At 40.4% G+C, this 15,918-nt stretch overlaps 1 protein-coding gene across 3 annotated transcripts in view; it reads right to left on the minus strand.

Annotated features, from left to right (window-relative positions):
* Positions 1-1,575: 1,575 nt before the first annotated feature.
* Positions 1,576-15,918, minus strand: part of RPAP2 (RNA polymerase II associated protein 2) — an 88,241-nt gene continuing 73,898 nt past the window's right edge. For 2 of the 3 annotated variants that reach the window (XM_003808425.5, XM_034931143.3), the window contains 2 exons: positions 8,029-8,178; positions 1,576-1,887 (listed from right to left, as the gene is read on the minus strand). In XM_003808425.5, the coding sequence (XP_003808473.1) occupies position 1,887; positions 8,029-8,178 (151 nt within the window). In that variant the 3' untranslated portion in view covers positions 1,576-1,886. The remainder of the gene's footprint in view (positions 1,888-8,028; positions 8,179-15,918) is intronic. The other variant, XM_034931129.3, reaches the window with a different exon arrangement.

Raw genomic sequence — 15,918 nt, forward strand, 5'->3', positions numbered from 1 at the left:
AGTTTGAGCTTCCCTGCTGCTTTGTTTACACTGTGAGCATAGAACCGCCTACTCAAGCCTCAGCAATGGTGGACACCTCTACCCTGCCAAGCTCCCACATCCCAGGTCGATCTCAGACTGCTGGCGCTAGCAGTGAGCAAGGCTCTGTGGGCGTGGGACCCACTGAACCAGGCATGGGAGGGGATCTCGTGGTCTGCCAGTTGCGAAGACTGTGGGAAAAGAGCAGTATTTGGGCAGGAGTGTACCCCTCCTCCAGGTATAGTCACTCATGGCTTCCCTTGGCTAGGAAAGGGAAATCCCCCGACCCCTTGGCGCTTCCCAGGTGAGGCGATGCCCCACCTTGCTTCGGCTCACCCTCTGTGGGCTACACCCACTGTCCAGCCAGTCCCAGTGAGATGAACCAGGTACTTTAGTTGAAAATGCAGAAATCACCCATCTTCTGTGTCCATCCTGCTGGGAGCTGTAGACTGGAGGTGTTCCTATTCGGCCATCTTCAATTTATTTTTATTTTTATTTTTTGTGGCGACAGGGTCTCACTTTGTTGCCCAGGCTGGTCTTGAACTCCTGGGCTCAAGCAGTCCTCCTGCCTCTGCCTCCAAAGTGCTAGAACTAAAGGCATGAGCCACCATGCCCAGCCCTCTTGAATGTTTTATAGTTTTCGTTATACACGTCTTATACTTCTTTTGTTAAATTTATTCCTAAGTATTTAATTCTCTTTGGTGATATTGTGAACACAATTTTCTTTATTTCATTTTTGGAGTTTTCTGAACAGAAAAACACAATTGATTTTCTGTATATTGATCTAGCCTGTGACCTTGCTGAACTTGATTAATTCTATTACACTATGATTTTTTGTTGTGGTTAGACCCTTACACAATCAAATGAGGTTAAAAAAAAATTGTCAAAGTGGCCCCAGACCAACAACAGGATGACAGTAGCCTTTGCCCATACAGAGATAAAGTTTAGTTTTTGCAGTCCTTTCCCATAGAGATTGTATGGCAGTAGCCAATTCTATGGCCTACTGCCATACAACCTGAACTGAAGTCCAGAAAGTTTAGGTGACTGGGCCACAGAGCTAATTACTGGTGGAGCCAAGAAGAGAAATTATATCCCTACCTCCTTGCCCACTAAGCTCCCCATTCCAGTGGGCTGCTTTCTGGTCCTTTTCCATGATTGGGCTTTAGTAGCTGTCATTTCCTCCAGTGTCCAAGAGTATTTTCTTGGCCTTCCAGTAAAGCTCCCCAAGTTGTCTGTGCTCCCCCTCAACTGCTAACTTGCCTACCTGATAAACATTTTGAAAAGCAATCTAAATTCTAGAAATTGTCTCTCCTGCAAACAAACTACAGATTCCATTTAAAGCATTTCCTTGAGTCCAGAAAGTTCTGAGATTTTCCTGTTTTGGACTAGACTTCCAAAGGGCTTCATCTTAAATTGTGTGTATTTATTGACCTAATTGTTTACTGATCTTTAGAATTTAGAGTTTAGATTGGGAGGTCAAAATCATAACTTTCTCAATTTTTTTGGCAAACTGATATGATGGCTGGAAATCATCCAGAAAAAGTAGAGATCATTATATTTTCTTGAATATTCATTCAAGTTTCAATTTAATACTTAAACATTCATTTTCGAATAAAAATACTATGTCTTGTACTAGGGATACAAAGACTTGGTTATTCTTGTTGGAGTAATGATTCTCCTCTATCTGGGGAGGTCATCCTCTGCAGTTGGGGACTGAAGGACTGGGAGATGGGAGATTGAAACTTAAAGAGGTAAAGGTATGTCTTGGAATAAAACTAGTTATCAGTCACCACCAGACCATCATGGCGGCTAGAATTCCAGAAACGGTGAATAGAAGTTCATCTTCTATTTTGTCTTCATGGAATATATCTGTGAAGCAAAAAAGGATACTTTGAGTAAAACATGTATTGGGAGGCCAAGGCAGGCAGATCACGAGGTCAGGAGTTTGAGACCAACCTGGCCAGCATGGTGAAACCCCCATCTCTACTAAAAATACAAAAAAAACCAAAAAGTTTGCCAGGCATGGTGGCATGCACCTGTAGTCCCAGCTACTCAGAAGGATGAGGCAGAAGAACTGCTTGAACTCAGGAGGCAGAGATTGCAGTGAGCCAAGATTGCACCATTGTACTCCAGCCTGGGTGACAGAGCAAGACGCCATCTCAAAAAAAACCCAAAAAACAAAACAACAAAAAAACATGTAAAGTATTTTACTAGCTGTTGTAGACACTGTGTGTCTTGTCAATATTCATTCAATTTCTTCCCCATTATGTATATTCTACCCAACAACAGTTTGGGTGGAGTAGACTGAGCTTCGTATTCAACTTGAGGGCTAAGTTTTGACTGATCAAGGTCAACTGGAAAAGCCCTTCTCTTTCCTTCATCCCTAGCCAGAATGATTTCATTAGCTCTTTCCCTTATCCTTTGCAAGAATGATTTTGTTAGCTCACAGCATTCCCATGACCCCATGAATTGGTTCAGGGGTGTCCTCAGTCAGGATGAAGTTCAAGACTCTCACCAAGGCAGTATGGTATGCTATATATAAAACTGGAGCCTACTGAACATTTTTGCCCCTCTGCTAGACACCTTCTAAGATATCCCCCAATGGCTGTTGTCTCCTAGTATTCATGCCCTTGTATAATCCTCTCACCTTGAGTATGGGCTGGACCTAGTGACTAGTTTCTAACTAACAGAATATAGCAAAAGTGATGGGATGTCACTTCTGAGATTAGTTATTAATACAAAAAGACTGTGGCTTCCATCATGGGTCTCCTCTCTCACTGGCTCACTCCGATGGAAGCCACATGCCATGTTGTGAGGTGCACTCTAGAAAGGCCTATGGGCAGGGGATTAGGGGAGGTTTCTAGACAACAGTGAGAAACTGAGACCCTGAGTTCAACAGTCTATGAGGAGTGTGATCCTGCCAACAACCACATGAGTGAGCCTGAAGGAGATCTTCCATTCTAGCCTTCAGGTGACATCATAGCGCTGGCAGATAGCTTAACTGTAACATCAGGAAAGACCCTGAGCCAGAGGCTCCCAGTTCAACTGCACCTAGATTCCTGACTCACAGAAACTGTGACATAAAAAATGTTTGTTACTTTAAACCACAAACATCTTTTTTGTTTGTTTGTTTTGGAGAAATTTGTTAGTAACAAAAGTTAACTAATATACCACAATAACAAAAGGTAGTTGGAAATGGATTTTTTTTCTGTTATTCACAACTGAAAGCATATTAATATACTAGGTAGTAATCTTCAAAAGGTTACTAGATATTAAAATCTCTAAACTCAAATGAATTTACCATGGCATACCAAAATAATGCAAACAAAAAAACCTTCTATCCTTCTACTCATAACCATCTTCATTTCTCATATGGAAAATTATGTAATAAGGGCCATTCATTCATAATCCTTTATAATACTGACAAAGTAATCTGGGCCAAGATTTACCTTTGATTACTTAGGCAAATGAACAATGTAAATAAATAATGATCATAGGGGAACTGTTAAGTCCACTTAAAACATCTACTGTTGAAAGTCCTTAAAACTACTTTAACATCATCTGTTTATGTACAAGTTTAAAATATGCTAGTTAAAATGATTTTTAATTGGTATCTATTCATTACAGCAGGTTTAGAAGGACTTCTGGCTAGGTACTGTTTGCTGTCAGTCTGAAATAGAAACCTCTTTTTTTTTTTTTTTGAGACAGGGTCTTGCTCTGGTGCCCAGGCTGGAGTGCAGTGGTGTGATCATGGCTCACTGCAGCCTCGACCTCCTGGGCTCAAGAAATCCTCCTGCCTCAGCCTCCCGAGTAGCTGGGATTACAGGCAGGTGCCACCTGTAGGCAACCATATCTGACTAATTTTTTTATTTTTTGTAGAGACAGGATCTCTACAAAACTGGGCAACTTTGTTGCCAGACTGGTCTTGAACTCCTGGGCTCAAGCGATCCTCCCACCTTGGCCTCCCAAAGTGCTGGAATTTTAGGCATAAGCTACTGCACCCAGCCAAGAAACCTGTCAACCAATGTACAAAGGATGTCATGGACTGAGGAGTATGATTGGTTTAAATTCCAACCTCTCCATATTCTTTACGGGCCTTTGAATGTTATGCTTATACAAACCAACCCAAGCTCACTCCTTCAGTAAAAGCCTTTGCTATATAGTGTCCTCAGAGTAGCAGGATCACTTGAAAAGACCATTGGGTATAAATTGGGGGGCAGTTACAGTGCTAATTCCTTTTTTTTTTTTTTGAGATGGAGTTTTGCACTGTCACCCAGGCTGGAGTGCAGTGGCACAATCTCGGCTCACTGCGACCTCCACCTCCTGAGTTCAAGTGATTCTCCTGCCTCAGCCTCCTGAATAGCTGGGATTACAGGCACTTGCCACCACGACCAGCTAATTTTTGTATTTTTAGTAGAGACAGGGTTTCACAGGGTTTCACCATGTTGGCCAGGCTGGTCTCGAAATCCTGACCTCAAGTGATCCTCCTGCCTCAGCCTCCCAAAGTGCTGGGATTACAGGCATTAGCCACTGCGCACCCGGTCTGGTATTCTTTCTTAATCACCAAAATCACCTCTTTCAAATATCCTTCCTATATATTTAGAGATTTGATTAAAGATTGTTTTATAGGCCAGGCACGGTGGCTCACGCTTGTAATCCCAGCACTTTGGGAGGCTGAGGCAGGCAGATCACGAGGTCAAGAAATCGAGACCGTCCTGGCCAACATGGTGAAACCCCATGTCTACTAAAAATACAAAAATTAGCTGGGCGTGGTGGTGCACGCCTGTAGTCCCAGCTACAGGGAGGCTGAGGCAGGAGAATCGCTTGAACTGGGAGGCAGGTGTTGCAGTGAGCTGAGACTGCACCACTGCATTCCAGCCTGGCAACAGAGCGAGACTCCGTCTCAAAAAAAAAAAAGATTGTTTTATAAAAATTCAAATAATAAAAATAAATATTAAATGACAGATATAATAAGAGCTATCTATGACAAACCCACAGCCAATATCATACTGAAAAACTGGAAGCATTCTCTTTGAAAAATGGGCACAAGACAGGGATGCCCTCTCTCACCACTCCTATTCAACATAGTGTTGGAAGTTCTGGCCAGGGAAATCAGGCAGGAGAAGGAAATAAAGGGTATCAATTAGGAAAAGAGGAAGTCAAATTGTCCCTGTTTGCAGATGACGTGATTGTATATCTAGAAAACCCCATCATCTCAGCCCAAAATCTCCTCAAGCTGATAAGCAACTTCAGCAAAGTCTCAGGATACAAAATCAATGTACAAAAATCACACGCATTCTTATACACCAATAACAGACAAACAGCCAAATCATGAGTGAACTCCCATTCACAATTGCTTCAAAGAGAATAAAACACTTAGGAATCCAACTTACAAGGGATGTGAAGGACCTCTTCAAGGAGAACTACAAACCACTGCTCAATGAAATAAAAGAGGATACAAACAAATGGAAGAACATTCCATGCTCATGGGTAGGAAGAATCAATGTCGGGAAAATGGCCATACTGCCCAAGGTAATTTATAGATTCAGTGCCATCCCCATCAAGCTACCAATGACTTTCTTCACAGAATTGGAAAAAACTACTTTAAAGTTCATATGGAACCAAAAAAGAGCCTGCATTGCCAAGTCAATCCTAAGCCAAAAGAACAAAGCTGGAGGCATCACGCTACCTGACTTCAAACTATACTACAAGGCTACAGTAACCAAAACAGCATGGTACTGGTACAAAAACAGAGATATAGATCAACGGAACAGAACAGAGCCCTCAGAAATAACGCTGCATATCTACAACTATCTGATCTTTGACAAACCTGAGAAAAACAAGCAATGGGGAAAGAATTCCCTATTTAATAAATGGTGCTGGGAAAACTGGCTAGCCATATGTAGAAGGCTGAAACTGGATCCCTTCCTTACACCTTATACAAAAATTAATTCAAGATGGATTAAAGACTTACATGTTAGACCTAAAACCATAAAAACCCTAGAAGAAAACCTAGGCAATACCATTCAGGACATAGGCATGGGCAAGGACTTCATGTCTAAAACACCAAAAGCAATGGCAACAAAAGCCAAAATTGACAAATGGGATCTAATTAAACTAAAGAGCTCCTGCACAGCAAAGAAACTACCATCAGAGTGAACAGGCAACCTACAGAATGGGAGAAAATTTTTGCAACCTACTCATCGACAAAGGGCTAATATCCAGAATCTACAATGAACTCAAACAAATTTACAAGAAAAAAACAAACAACCCCATCAAAAAGTGGGTGAAGGATATGAACAGACACTTCTCAAAAGAAGACATTTAGGCAGCCAAAAGACACATGAAAAAATGCTCGTCATCACTGGCCATCAGAGAAATGCAAATCAAAACCACAATGAGATACCATCTCACACCAGTTAGAATGGCGATCATTAAAAAGTCAGGAAACAACAGGTGCTAGAGAGGATGTGGAGAAATAGGAATGCTTTTACACTGTTGGTGGGACTGTAAACTAGTTCAACCATTGTGGAAGTCAGTGTGGCGATTCCTCAGGGATCTAGATCTAGAAATACCATTTGACCCAGCCATCCCATTACTGGGTATATACCCAAAGGATTATGAATCATGCTGCTATAAAGACACATGCACACATATGTTTATAGAGGCACTATTCACAATAGCAAAGACTTGGAACCAACCTAAATGTCCAACAATGATAGACTTGATTAAGAAAATGTGGCACATACACACCATGGAATACTATGCAGCCATAAAAAATGATGAGTTCATGTCCTTTGTAGGGACATGGATGAAACTGGAAACCATCATTCTAAGCAAACTATCGCAAGGACAAAAAACCAAACACCGCATGTTCTCACTCATAGGTGGGAATTGAACAAAGAGAACACATGGACACAGGAAGGGGAACATCACACACCAGGGACTGTTGTGGGGTGGGGGGTGGGGGAGGGATAGCATTAGGAGATATACCTAATGTTAAATGACGAGTTAATGGGTGCAGCACACCAACATGGCACATGTATACATATGTAACAAACCTGCACATTGTGCACATGTACCCTAAAATTTAAAGTATAATAATAATAAAATTAAAAAAAAATAAAATAAATGACAGACATCAAGTATGCTTTGTGGGAAAGAGATAGGATTAGAGGCAGAGGTGAAGGGGGAATTTTCCTTTTATATTTATGCAGTCTGTATTGCTTAATTTTTATTTTACAATATTCTGTATTGCTTTTATAATTTAAAAAACATTAAAAAAAAAAAAAAAGAAAATCTCCCTGAGAGAATCTCATTTGTAGCTTAGGATGAATTTCCTCAATTATAACATTAAATCAGTACCTATCTGAGCATGCACTTTGGGATTGTGTGAAATGAGAAGGAAGGAATAGATGGAAAGTTATAATTAAGGCAGGACAAGGAAGGGAATATTCTGATGGGCAGTTCTGAAAGAGGAAAGGTTTGGGATAGTAGGAGAGGGCTGTGTATCTGGGAACAGGGTTAGGATTCAACAAAGTCAGACTTGTAAATTCACCTGCTTATCTGTACATGAAATGACTAAGGTATTGGCTGGGTAGGGGTTGATTTCACTGAAAGGGGCAGTAGGATGAGGATGTTCACAATGGATCACTGCAGTAGCCGAGTTGAAGTAAACTGCTACTTCCTGGGAAGAAACTTATCAGATGGGACATGTGGGATAGCCTACACTTGAGTATGAAACTGATAATGCGGAGTTTCCTGGACTGCAAAAAACAGAACTGTTGTAACCTACAAGAGAGGAATGCAACAAATATGGGGCACAAAGTAAGTAGACAGGAAGTGACTGAGGCAGCTGAGAACTAAGGGATATCATGTCCTTCCTTAGCAAACTGAGGGCATCTTGAGGTCTGTACTTGGTTTTTACAATTTCCAATTAAAAAAAAAAAACGAATCCACATAGGCAACAAATGAAGAATAAAAACCAAAATAAAACACAATCCAACTTACCACTCTGGTAAACAGCTGGTTCTAAATATGATGGTTAGACTTTCAAGGTCTTCATTTTTTAGATGTAATTCTTCAAGCAGGGTGTCTAGAAACCGTGTAAACACCATACCTTCCTGAGAATGTTTCTGAATGCCAAGAATTGGGGTCAGTCTGAAACAACCAAAAATACTAAATGCATATCCATGAAATGATAAGGGCAAAGGGACTCCTATCTTCAACATGGCAGAGAAAATTTTATGAGAATAATAAGGTCTCTTTGATTTAACAAAACTCCCAGAGAGAAGGCTTTACTAACAAAGGCAGAAGAGAAGTCTCAGGAAAAGACTGAAAGATCAAACATTAAGTATGAAAGAAGTATAAAAGCCTAAATCTATAATATGTTTGTTCTTCTTCATGCCAGCAAAAACTACTAAAATTCTGCTCGGAAAATGAACTCTTTCCATTTGGGAAAGGGAGGTTACGAAAAGGAGTTTAGAGCTGAGAATTGCTTTAAAAACATACTTATATTAGATGTTTGGATTATATCACCTAAAAAGACAATAGTAAACAAACAAGATTACCTTTTGAATGAAATTTTGTTTCTTTTTTTTGAGGCAGAGTCTCGCTTCTGTCATCTAGGCTGGAGTGCAGTGGTACAATCTCGGCTCACTGCAACCTCCACCTCCTGGGTTCAAGCGATTCTCCTGCCTCAGCCTCCCGAGTAGTTGGGATTATAGGTGCTTGCCACCACGCCCGGTTAATTTTCGTTTTTTTGGTAGAGACGGGGTTTCACCATGTTGGCCAGGCTGGTCTCGAACTCCTGGCCTCAGGCGATCCACCAGCCTCAGGTGATCCACCAGCCTCAGCCTCCCAAAGTGTTAGGATTACAGGTGTGAGCCACCATGCCTGGTCAACATTTTTATATTTATTTATTTATATTATTATTATTTTTTAATTTTTTGAGATGGAGTCTTGCTCTGTCACCCAGGCTGGAATGCAGTGGTGCAATCTCAGCTCACAGCAACCTCCCGGGTTCAAGCAATTCTCCTGCCTCAGCCTCCTGAGTAGCTGGGACTACAGGTGTGTGCCACCACGCCTGGCTAATTTTTGTATTTTTAGTAGAGATGGGGTTTCACCATGTTGGCCAGGCTGGTCTCGAACTCCTGATCTGAAACAATATACCTGCCTTGGCCTCCCAAAGTGCTGGGATTACAAGCGTGAGCCACCACGCCTGGCTAACATTTTTCTTTTTAAAACACTAAATAAATGAATTACGTCTTGTAAGGCACTTCATACCAATTCTGTAAGAAACAATATGCTTTTTTCTCTAATCATTTCCAGTAAGTACTCCTAAAGATTGACTCTGCACAATGGAATTTTAAAAGTAATTTAAACTGAAATGTGATCAGGACATGATTTTTAAAAACTGAGCAATATCTATTCTAATTACAAAGATTAAAGACCCTGACTTCTCATAAATATATATTTTTTTTCTCTAGAGAGTATGCGTCTCAGAGTTCTTACAAGTTACATTCCTAGAAAGCTTTTTGGGAGAAAATTCTTTTCTCCCCAAATAGTTTTACACTTCCCACAAAGCTCTTTCAGATATTTATTTAACCTTGGTTATTTGCCTGGGCATATTTAATAAAAATAAAATAACTCTCAAATTTAAATCAACAAAGCTCAAGAAATCAGAGCAGATCAGTTCCATAGTAGTCAGTGTGAAATGTAAGTGTTTTCTGAGAGGCAGATTTTCTTCCTTGCTTAGCCCATCCTATACGGAAAGTAGAAGTAAAAGGGAAATTTTGTCAGAATTGTCCAAATATGGCCAGGACTTCCAGAGGAGGTGGGAAATTCTCTATGTCCTTGAAGTATTTTAGCAAGAACTGGAGATGAGATGACTGCAATAGTCCAATGAAATCCATAGAATTCTAACTGGGAAAATTGCTATTGTGCATTCCTTTACCATCTCTCCTGTATTTCTTTGCAGCTAGGAGATGGAGTACCAAGTTCTCAGACTTCATGAGCTTTGTCTGCACATATTCCCCAAAGGTAGTTCATAACTGAGAAATAGGACTACCCAAGTATTCCAGTGCCAAGCCCAAGCTGGGTATAGAGGTAAACCTAGAGTTGTGGCCAGCTTTTTTTCTGAGGCATTTTCCTGTAGAGAAGATGGAACCAAGAAGCTAACTCTAGCTTTTCCAATACTTAAGTGATGTCAACATTTAAAATATTAAGTTGCTACTTCCCCATAGTAAGACCAAGAATAAGGGATGGGATAACACTGGCTAAAATAAAACCAAGAAGTCCAAGTCAGGCGGTTCAAATATACCAACTCCACAGAAACCTAGCTTTTGTTTATATTTAAAGTGGTACTGGCCGGGCGCGATGGCTCATGCCTGTAATCCCAGCACTTTGGGAGGCCGAGGTGGGCGGATCATTTGAGGTCAGGAGTTCAAAACCAGCCTGGCCAACATGGTGAAACCCCATCTGTACTAAAAATAAAAAATAAAAAATAAATTAGCCTGGTGTGGTGGTGGGCACCTGTAATCCCAGCTACTCAGGAGGCTGAGGTAGGAGAATCGCTTGAACCCAGGAGGCGGAGGTTGCAATGAGTAGAGATCACACCGCTGCACTCCAGCCTGGGCAACAGAGTGAGACTCCATCTCAAAAATGAATGAATGAATGAATGAATGAATAAATAAATAAATAAAGTGGTACTTATTTGACACATCCAAAACAACTTCTCTGACTTTCAAGGAGATTAGTATTTGGCTCATATGTGAAAATAAGGTTTTCTCAATTCCTTCTCAAAGTGCCATTAGTACTTAACCCAAATGTCCAAACTTAAACCTAAAATTATAAATAAATGGTGACTACTAGATTTCTCAATCTGTGTGCCCATATGAGAATAGCAAATGTAAAGAGTTATTACAGAGAAACAGCTGTAAGAGCTGCCCCTCTATCAACTGCCTTAGTTACAAACTATTTTAGGAATAATAATACTTCTCTAGAAAACTTGTAAGGCTAAAATGATTCTATAAATTACTAAAACCAAAATTTCTGTTTATAAAGAAATCCTTGGATTAATGAGAAACTTTAGGTAGGAGGAAACAAACAAACACAAAAGGAGAGCAAGGACATAATCCCACTACATGTTCCTGAGCCCATGGCAAATATTGCTCATCTATCAGGCATTCTTTTCTTAATGAGCTTGGACCTGCTTTGAGAATTATCAAAACAGGACTCTGAATAACCATTTCAACTGTTTAGGGCTGGCTCTTGAGATGAAACCTGTTCCCTCCCAGGCTAACTACAAGCCCTAGAGGAACTATGTACACAACCCAATTCTTTTTTTTTTTTTTTTTGAGACAAAGTTTCGCTCTGTCATTAGGCTGGAGTGCAGTGGCATGATCTTGGCTCACTGCAACCTCCGCCTCCCAGGTTCAAGCGATTATCCTGCCTCAGCCTCCTGAGTAGCTGGACTACAGGCGTGTGCCACCACGCCCAGCTAATGTTTGTATTTTTAGTAGAGAAGTGGTTTCATCATGTTGGCCAGGATGGTCTCGATCTCTTAACCTCGTGATCCACCCACCTCGGCCTCCCAAAATGCTGAGATTACAGGCATGAGCCACCACGCCCGGCCTACACAACCCAATTCTAATCCTAGCCCTGCTAGGAATGCTTGTATGACTTGGGGCAAGTAGCACCTCAAAGCCTTAGGGTCGATCTATAAAATGGGGCTGATAATACTAAAGTACCTTAAAAGATTATTACAAAACTCAAATGGGATACTGTAGAGGAATAGCTCTTTTTATCAATTATAGTATTGGTTATATTATCAACTAACATTTACCATGTGCTACTTATGAGTACTTACCATGTACTACGTTCTAAACATGAATTATCTCCTTTAAATGTACAGAGATCCTAAGGATGTAGTTGTCACCTCCATTTAACAGACAAGGAAATAAAGGCATAAAAAATAGAAGTATCTTCCCCAAGTTCACAAAGATAGTAAGTAGCAGGTTGGGGCTTTGAACCTAAACAATTTATCTCAAAAAGCCCAAACTCTTAGCTAATATGCTAGCTTTCATTCTTTGTAGGCTATAAAGTGCTATAAATTTAATTGTTACTTGCCTGACTTATATGTACTGATCCCTCAATGAACATGCAGAAGGAATAGAATGATTTAAATTTGCTTTAGAGAACGAGAGGACTACAGATGTAAAAATGGCAAGTAGTTGGGAGGCAGAAGGAAGTGCTGATAGAGAAATCACACAAAGTCTGGTGTCTGGTGGAGACAAGAATATCAACTTGGGGCCTAGAGATTTCTACAGCAAGTCATCAAACAAATAGATAGCAATCCTCAGGCATCTGGAGACAGGATTTCCTGACTATTCTTAACACGTGACCCCTAACTGTTGCTGCATAATTATACTCTTGGAAAGTTTAGTCAGTAAGGAAATAAGATTTCCTTTAATCTTATTTATTCCCTTGTATTTCCCTTTTAATCTTTAACTGAAAAGACTCCTCCCCCACCAGTCCCTAACAGAATATAAATGATTATAGATCTATATAATATAGTCGTCTCTCAGTATCTGTCGGGGATTGGCTCCAGGACCTCCCATGGAAATCAAATTCTGAGGATGCCCAGGTCCTTGATATAAAATAGCATAGTATTTGCATATAACCTATGCACATCCTCCCGTATACTTTAAATCATTTCTACATTACTTATAACATCTAATACTATGTAAGTGTTATGTAAATAGTTATACTGTATTTTTAAGGGGAAAATGACAAGAAAAAATGTCCATAGGTGTTCAAAGCAGATGCAGTTTTTTCTTTCCCTGAATATTTGAATTTTTTTTTTTTTTTGAGACAGAGTCTCACTCTGTCACCCAGGGTGGAGTGCAATGGCGCTATCTTGGCTCACTGCAACCTCTGCCTCCTGGGTTCAAGCGGTTTTTGGGCCTCTGCTTCCTGAGTGGCTGGGACTACAGGTGAGCGCCACCACACCCATCTAAATTTTTTTTGTTTTGTTTTGAGACAGAGTCTCACCCTGTCACCCAGGCTGGGGTGCAGTGGCTCTATCTTGGCTCACTGCAACCTCCGCCTCTTGGGTTCAAGTGATTCTCCTGCCTTAGCCTCCTGAGTAGCTGGAATTATAGGCGTCCGCTACCACACCCAGCTAATTTTTGTATTTTTACTAGAGATGGGGTTTCACCATGTTGGCCAGACTGATCTTCAACTCCTGACCTCAAGTGATCTGCCCGCGTAGGCCTCCCAAAGTGCTGGGATTACAGGCTTGAGCCACTGCGCCTGTCCAATTTTTTGTATTTTTAGTAGAGACAGGGTTTCACCATGTTGCCTAGGCTGGTCTTGAACTCCTGAGCTCAGGCAGTCCACCTGCCTCAGCCTCCCAAAGTGCTAGGATTACAGGTGTGAGCCACTGCACCGGCCCTTTCCCTGAATATTTCTGATCTGTGGTTCGCTGAATCCACAGTTACAGAACCCCTGTGTACAAAGAACTAACTGTATTAGCTTTCTAAGAGTTATAAGTTGAGAAATTATTTTTGGAATTAGGCGATGTATACATGAATAAATACTGTAATAGTTCCTGTGTATTTCTAAATATTAATCTAGTGGACTACTTTTGGAGTCATGTAAAACATATTATTTTTAAGATGCTGAACCCTGAAAATCTGATGTATAATATAATTTTATGAATGATTCATTCAAGAGTATTATGATTTGCTTTTATTTCCAAAGTAATTTACATTCAAAATTGAATAAGGTCTATATATAATCTTTATGTTCTCCAGATTCATTTAACATGCTTTATTACTTAATAGCACAGATTCCTTGCCCCATCTACTTTATTTTTATTTATTTATTAAATTTTATTTATTTCAGTGGTTTTGGGGGAGCAGGTGGTTTTTGCTTACATAGATAAGCTCTTTAGAGGCGATTTCTGAGATTCTGGTGCACCCATCACCCAAGCAGTATACACTGTATCCAATGTGCAGTTTTTTAATCCCTCACTCCCTCTCACCCATCAACTTTATGTTTTATTACTTAATAGCAATTAACTACCTGCATGCTTTTCCAGTCTGGCTGCTTACTGGGCATTTTCTGAATTCCATGTTATCTCTGTAGCAAGAGGCTCTGTGTCTCCTTGCATAGATGAATCAGAAGTGAGATTATAACATTTTATCTGCCTACTATGGTTTTGATCAACTATAAGAATTGGTTGTAGCTATTGCCAAAGATGCTACTAACTATTGGGATTCTTTTTAGAACACATACTGCCCTAATGATAGGTGTCATTGGAGTAACTCGAGTTTAGGACCTATCTGATGTAGAGGTCCAAGCACTGAGCTTGGAGATAAGGTTCTATTCAGAGTGTGATTTTGTTAGTAGTAACCATGGAAGAGGACTTTGTAAACCACAAAGCACCTAGCAACGCAGTCCCTATATGTGCATAGAACCAGGCCCAGTGAAAAATGAACAGACTTAATACCAGAACTGTTCTTTTCATGGTCAGTAATGGCCTCCTAACTTCCACTTCTGAAAGCCTCTTCTGTGTTCTCTTCCTAGTTAACTGCAGTATTGGATGTTTCTGATCACTTCCTCCCTTCCTAGAATTCTCCTCCTCTTAGTCATGGTTTTTCTCCTACCCCTGATTCTTTATAATCTCTCTTGTTGGCTTCTCAATGTAAAAGAATAGGTCAATGGACAACCTATGGTCCACAGGCCAAACTGGGCTTCCCATTTATTTCAAATACAGCCATAACCATTTATTTACATATTCCATAGTTGCTTTCATGCTAAAACAGCACAATCAAGTAGTTGCAAGTGTAGTGCCAGCAAAGACAAACATATTTATGATCTAGTCCTTTACCAAAGTTTGCCAACCCCTATACTATTACATACAGCTTTAATTATTTTTTTTTGAGACCGAGTTTCGCTCTTGTCGCCCAGACTGGAGTGCAATGGCGCTATCTCTGCTCACTGCAACCTCTGCCTCCTGGGTTCAAGCAGTTCTTCAGCCTGAGTCCCGAGTAGCTGGGATTACAGGTGCGCCACCACCACGCCTAGCTACTTTTTTTTTTTTTTTTTTTTGTATTTTTAGTAGAGACGGGGTTTCACCATGTTGGCCAGGCTGCTCTCGAACTCCTGACCTCAGGTGATCCGCCTGCCCTGGCCTCCCAAAGTGCTAGGATTACAGGTGTAAGCCACTGTACATGGCCTTACAGTTTTAATTTAAAATGAATAACTCAGTCATTAATGTAATGCTTTATATACTATCGCTCTGATGATTAGAGCAATTACAACAGGAGATGAGAAATCTAAAGGAACCGTTTAGCTCTAGGATATTCACGGGCTGATCTATGAAAAATCTCTCACATACTGGACCACTTATGGATGGAGGATGCTTAGTAACCAAAACTATCTCATAAAAGTTTCCAGCTGGAGAGAGTATTTTCCCTGGCTCATTCTATTCCAATCATACTGGCTAACCATATCTCAATTTGTGCTGAGGTTAAATTTGTCCTCACTTTAGAGGCTTCTTTAGAGGCTTGCTTGGGGATATTCCCCCTCAGTTCTCTGCATGGTAGGATCCTTCATGTGATTCAGTTTTGTTTAATGTCACCTTTCCCTCTAAAATCCATCCTCAGTCTCACCTCTACTTCCTTTCTTTGCTTTTTCTCCATCATCATTAATAATTGTCTATTTGTTTGCTTGTCTATCTCCATCCAAAAGAATGTGAACGTCATGAGGACAATGACTTCATATATTGTGTCCACTGTATCCTTCGTGCCTGTTACACTGTAGATCATCAATAATTACTTGTTGAAGAACTAGTTTAAGAGGACAATTATTTATTGTGATTACTGAAATGTT

This window comes from Pan paniscus, chromosome 1, assembly GCF_029289425.2.
Source record: "Pan paniscus chromosome 1, NHGRI_mPanPan1-v2.0_pri, whole genome shotgun sequence".
Lineage (NCBI taxonomy): Eukaryota > Metazoa > Chordata > Mammalia > Primates > Hominidae > Pan > Pan paniscus.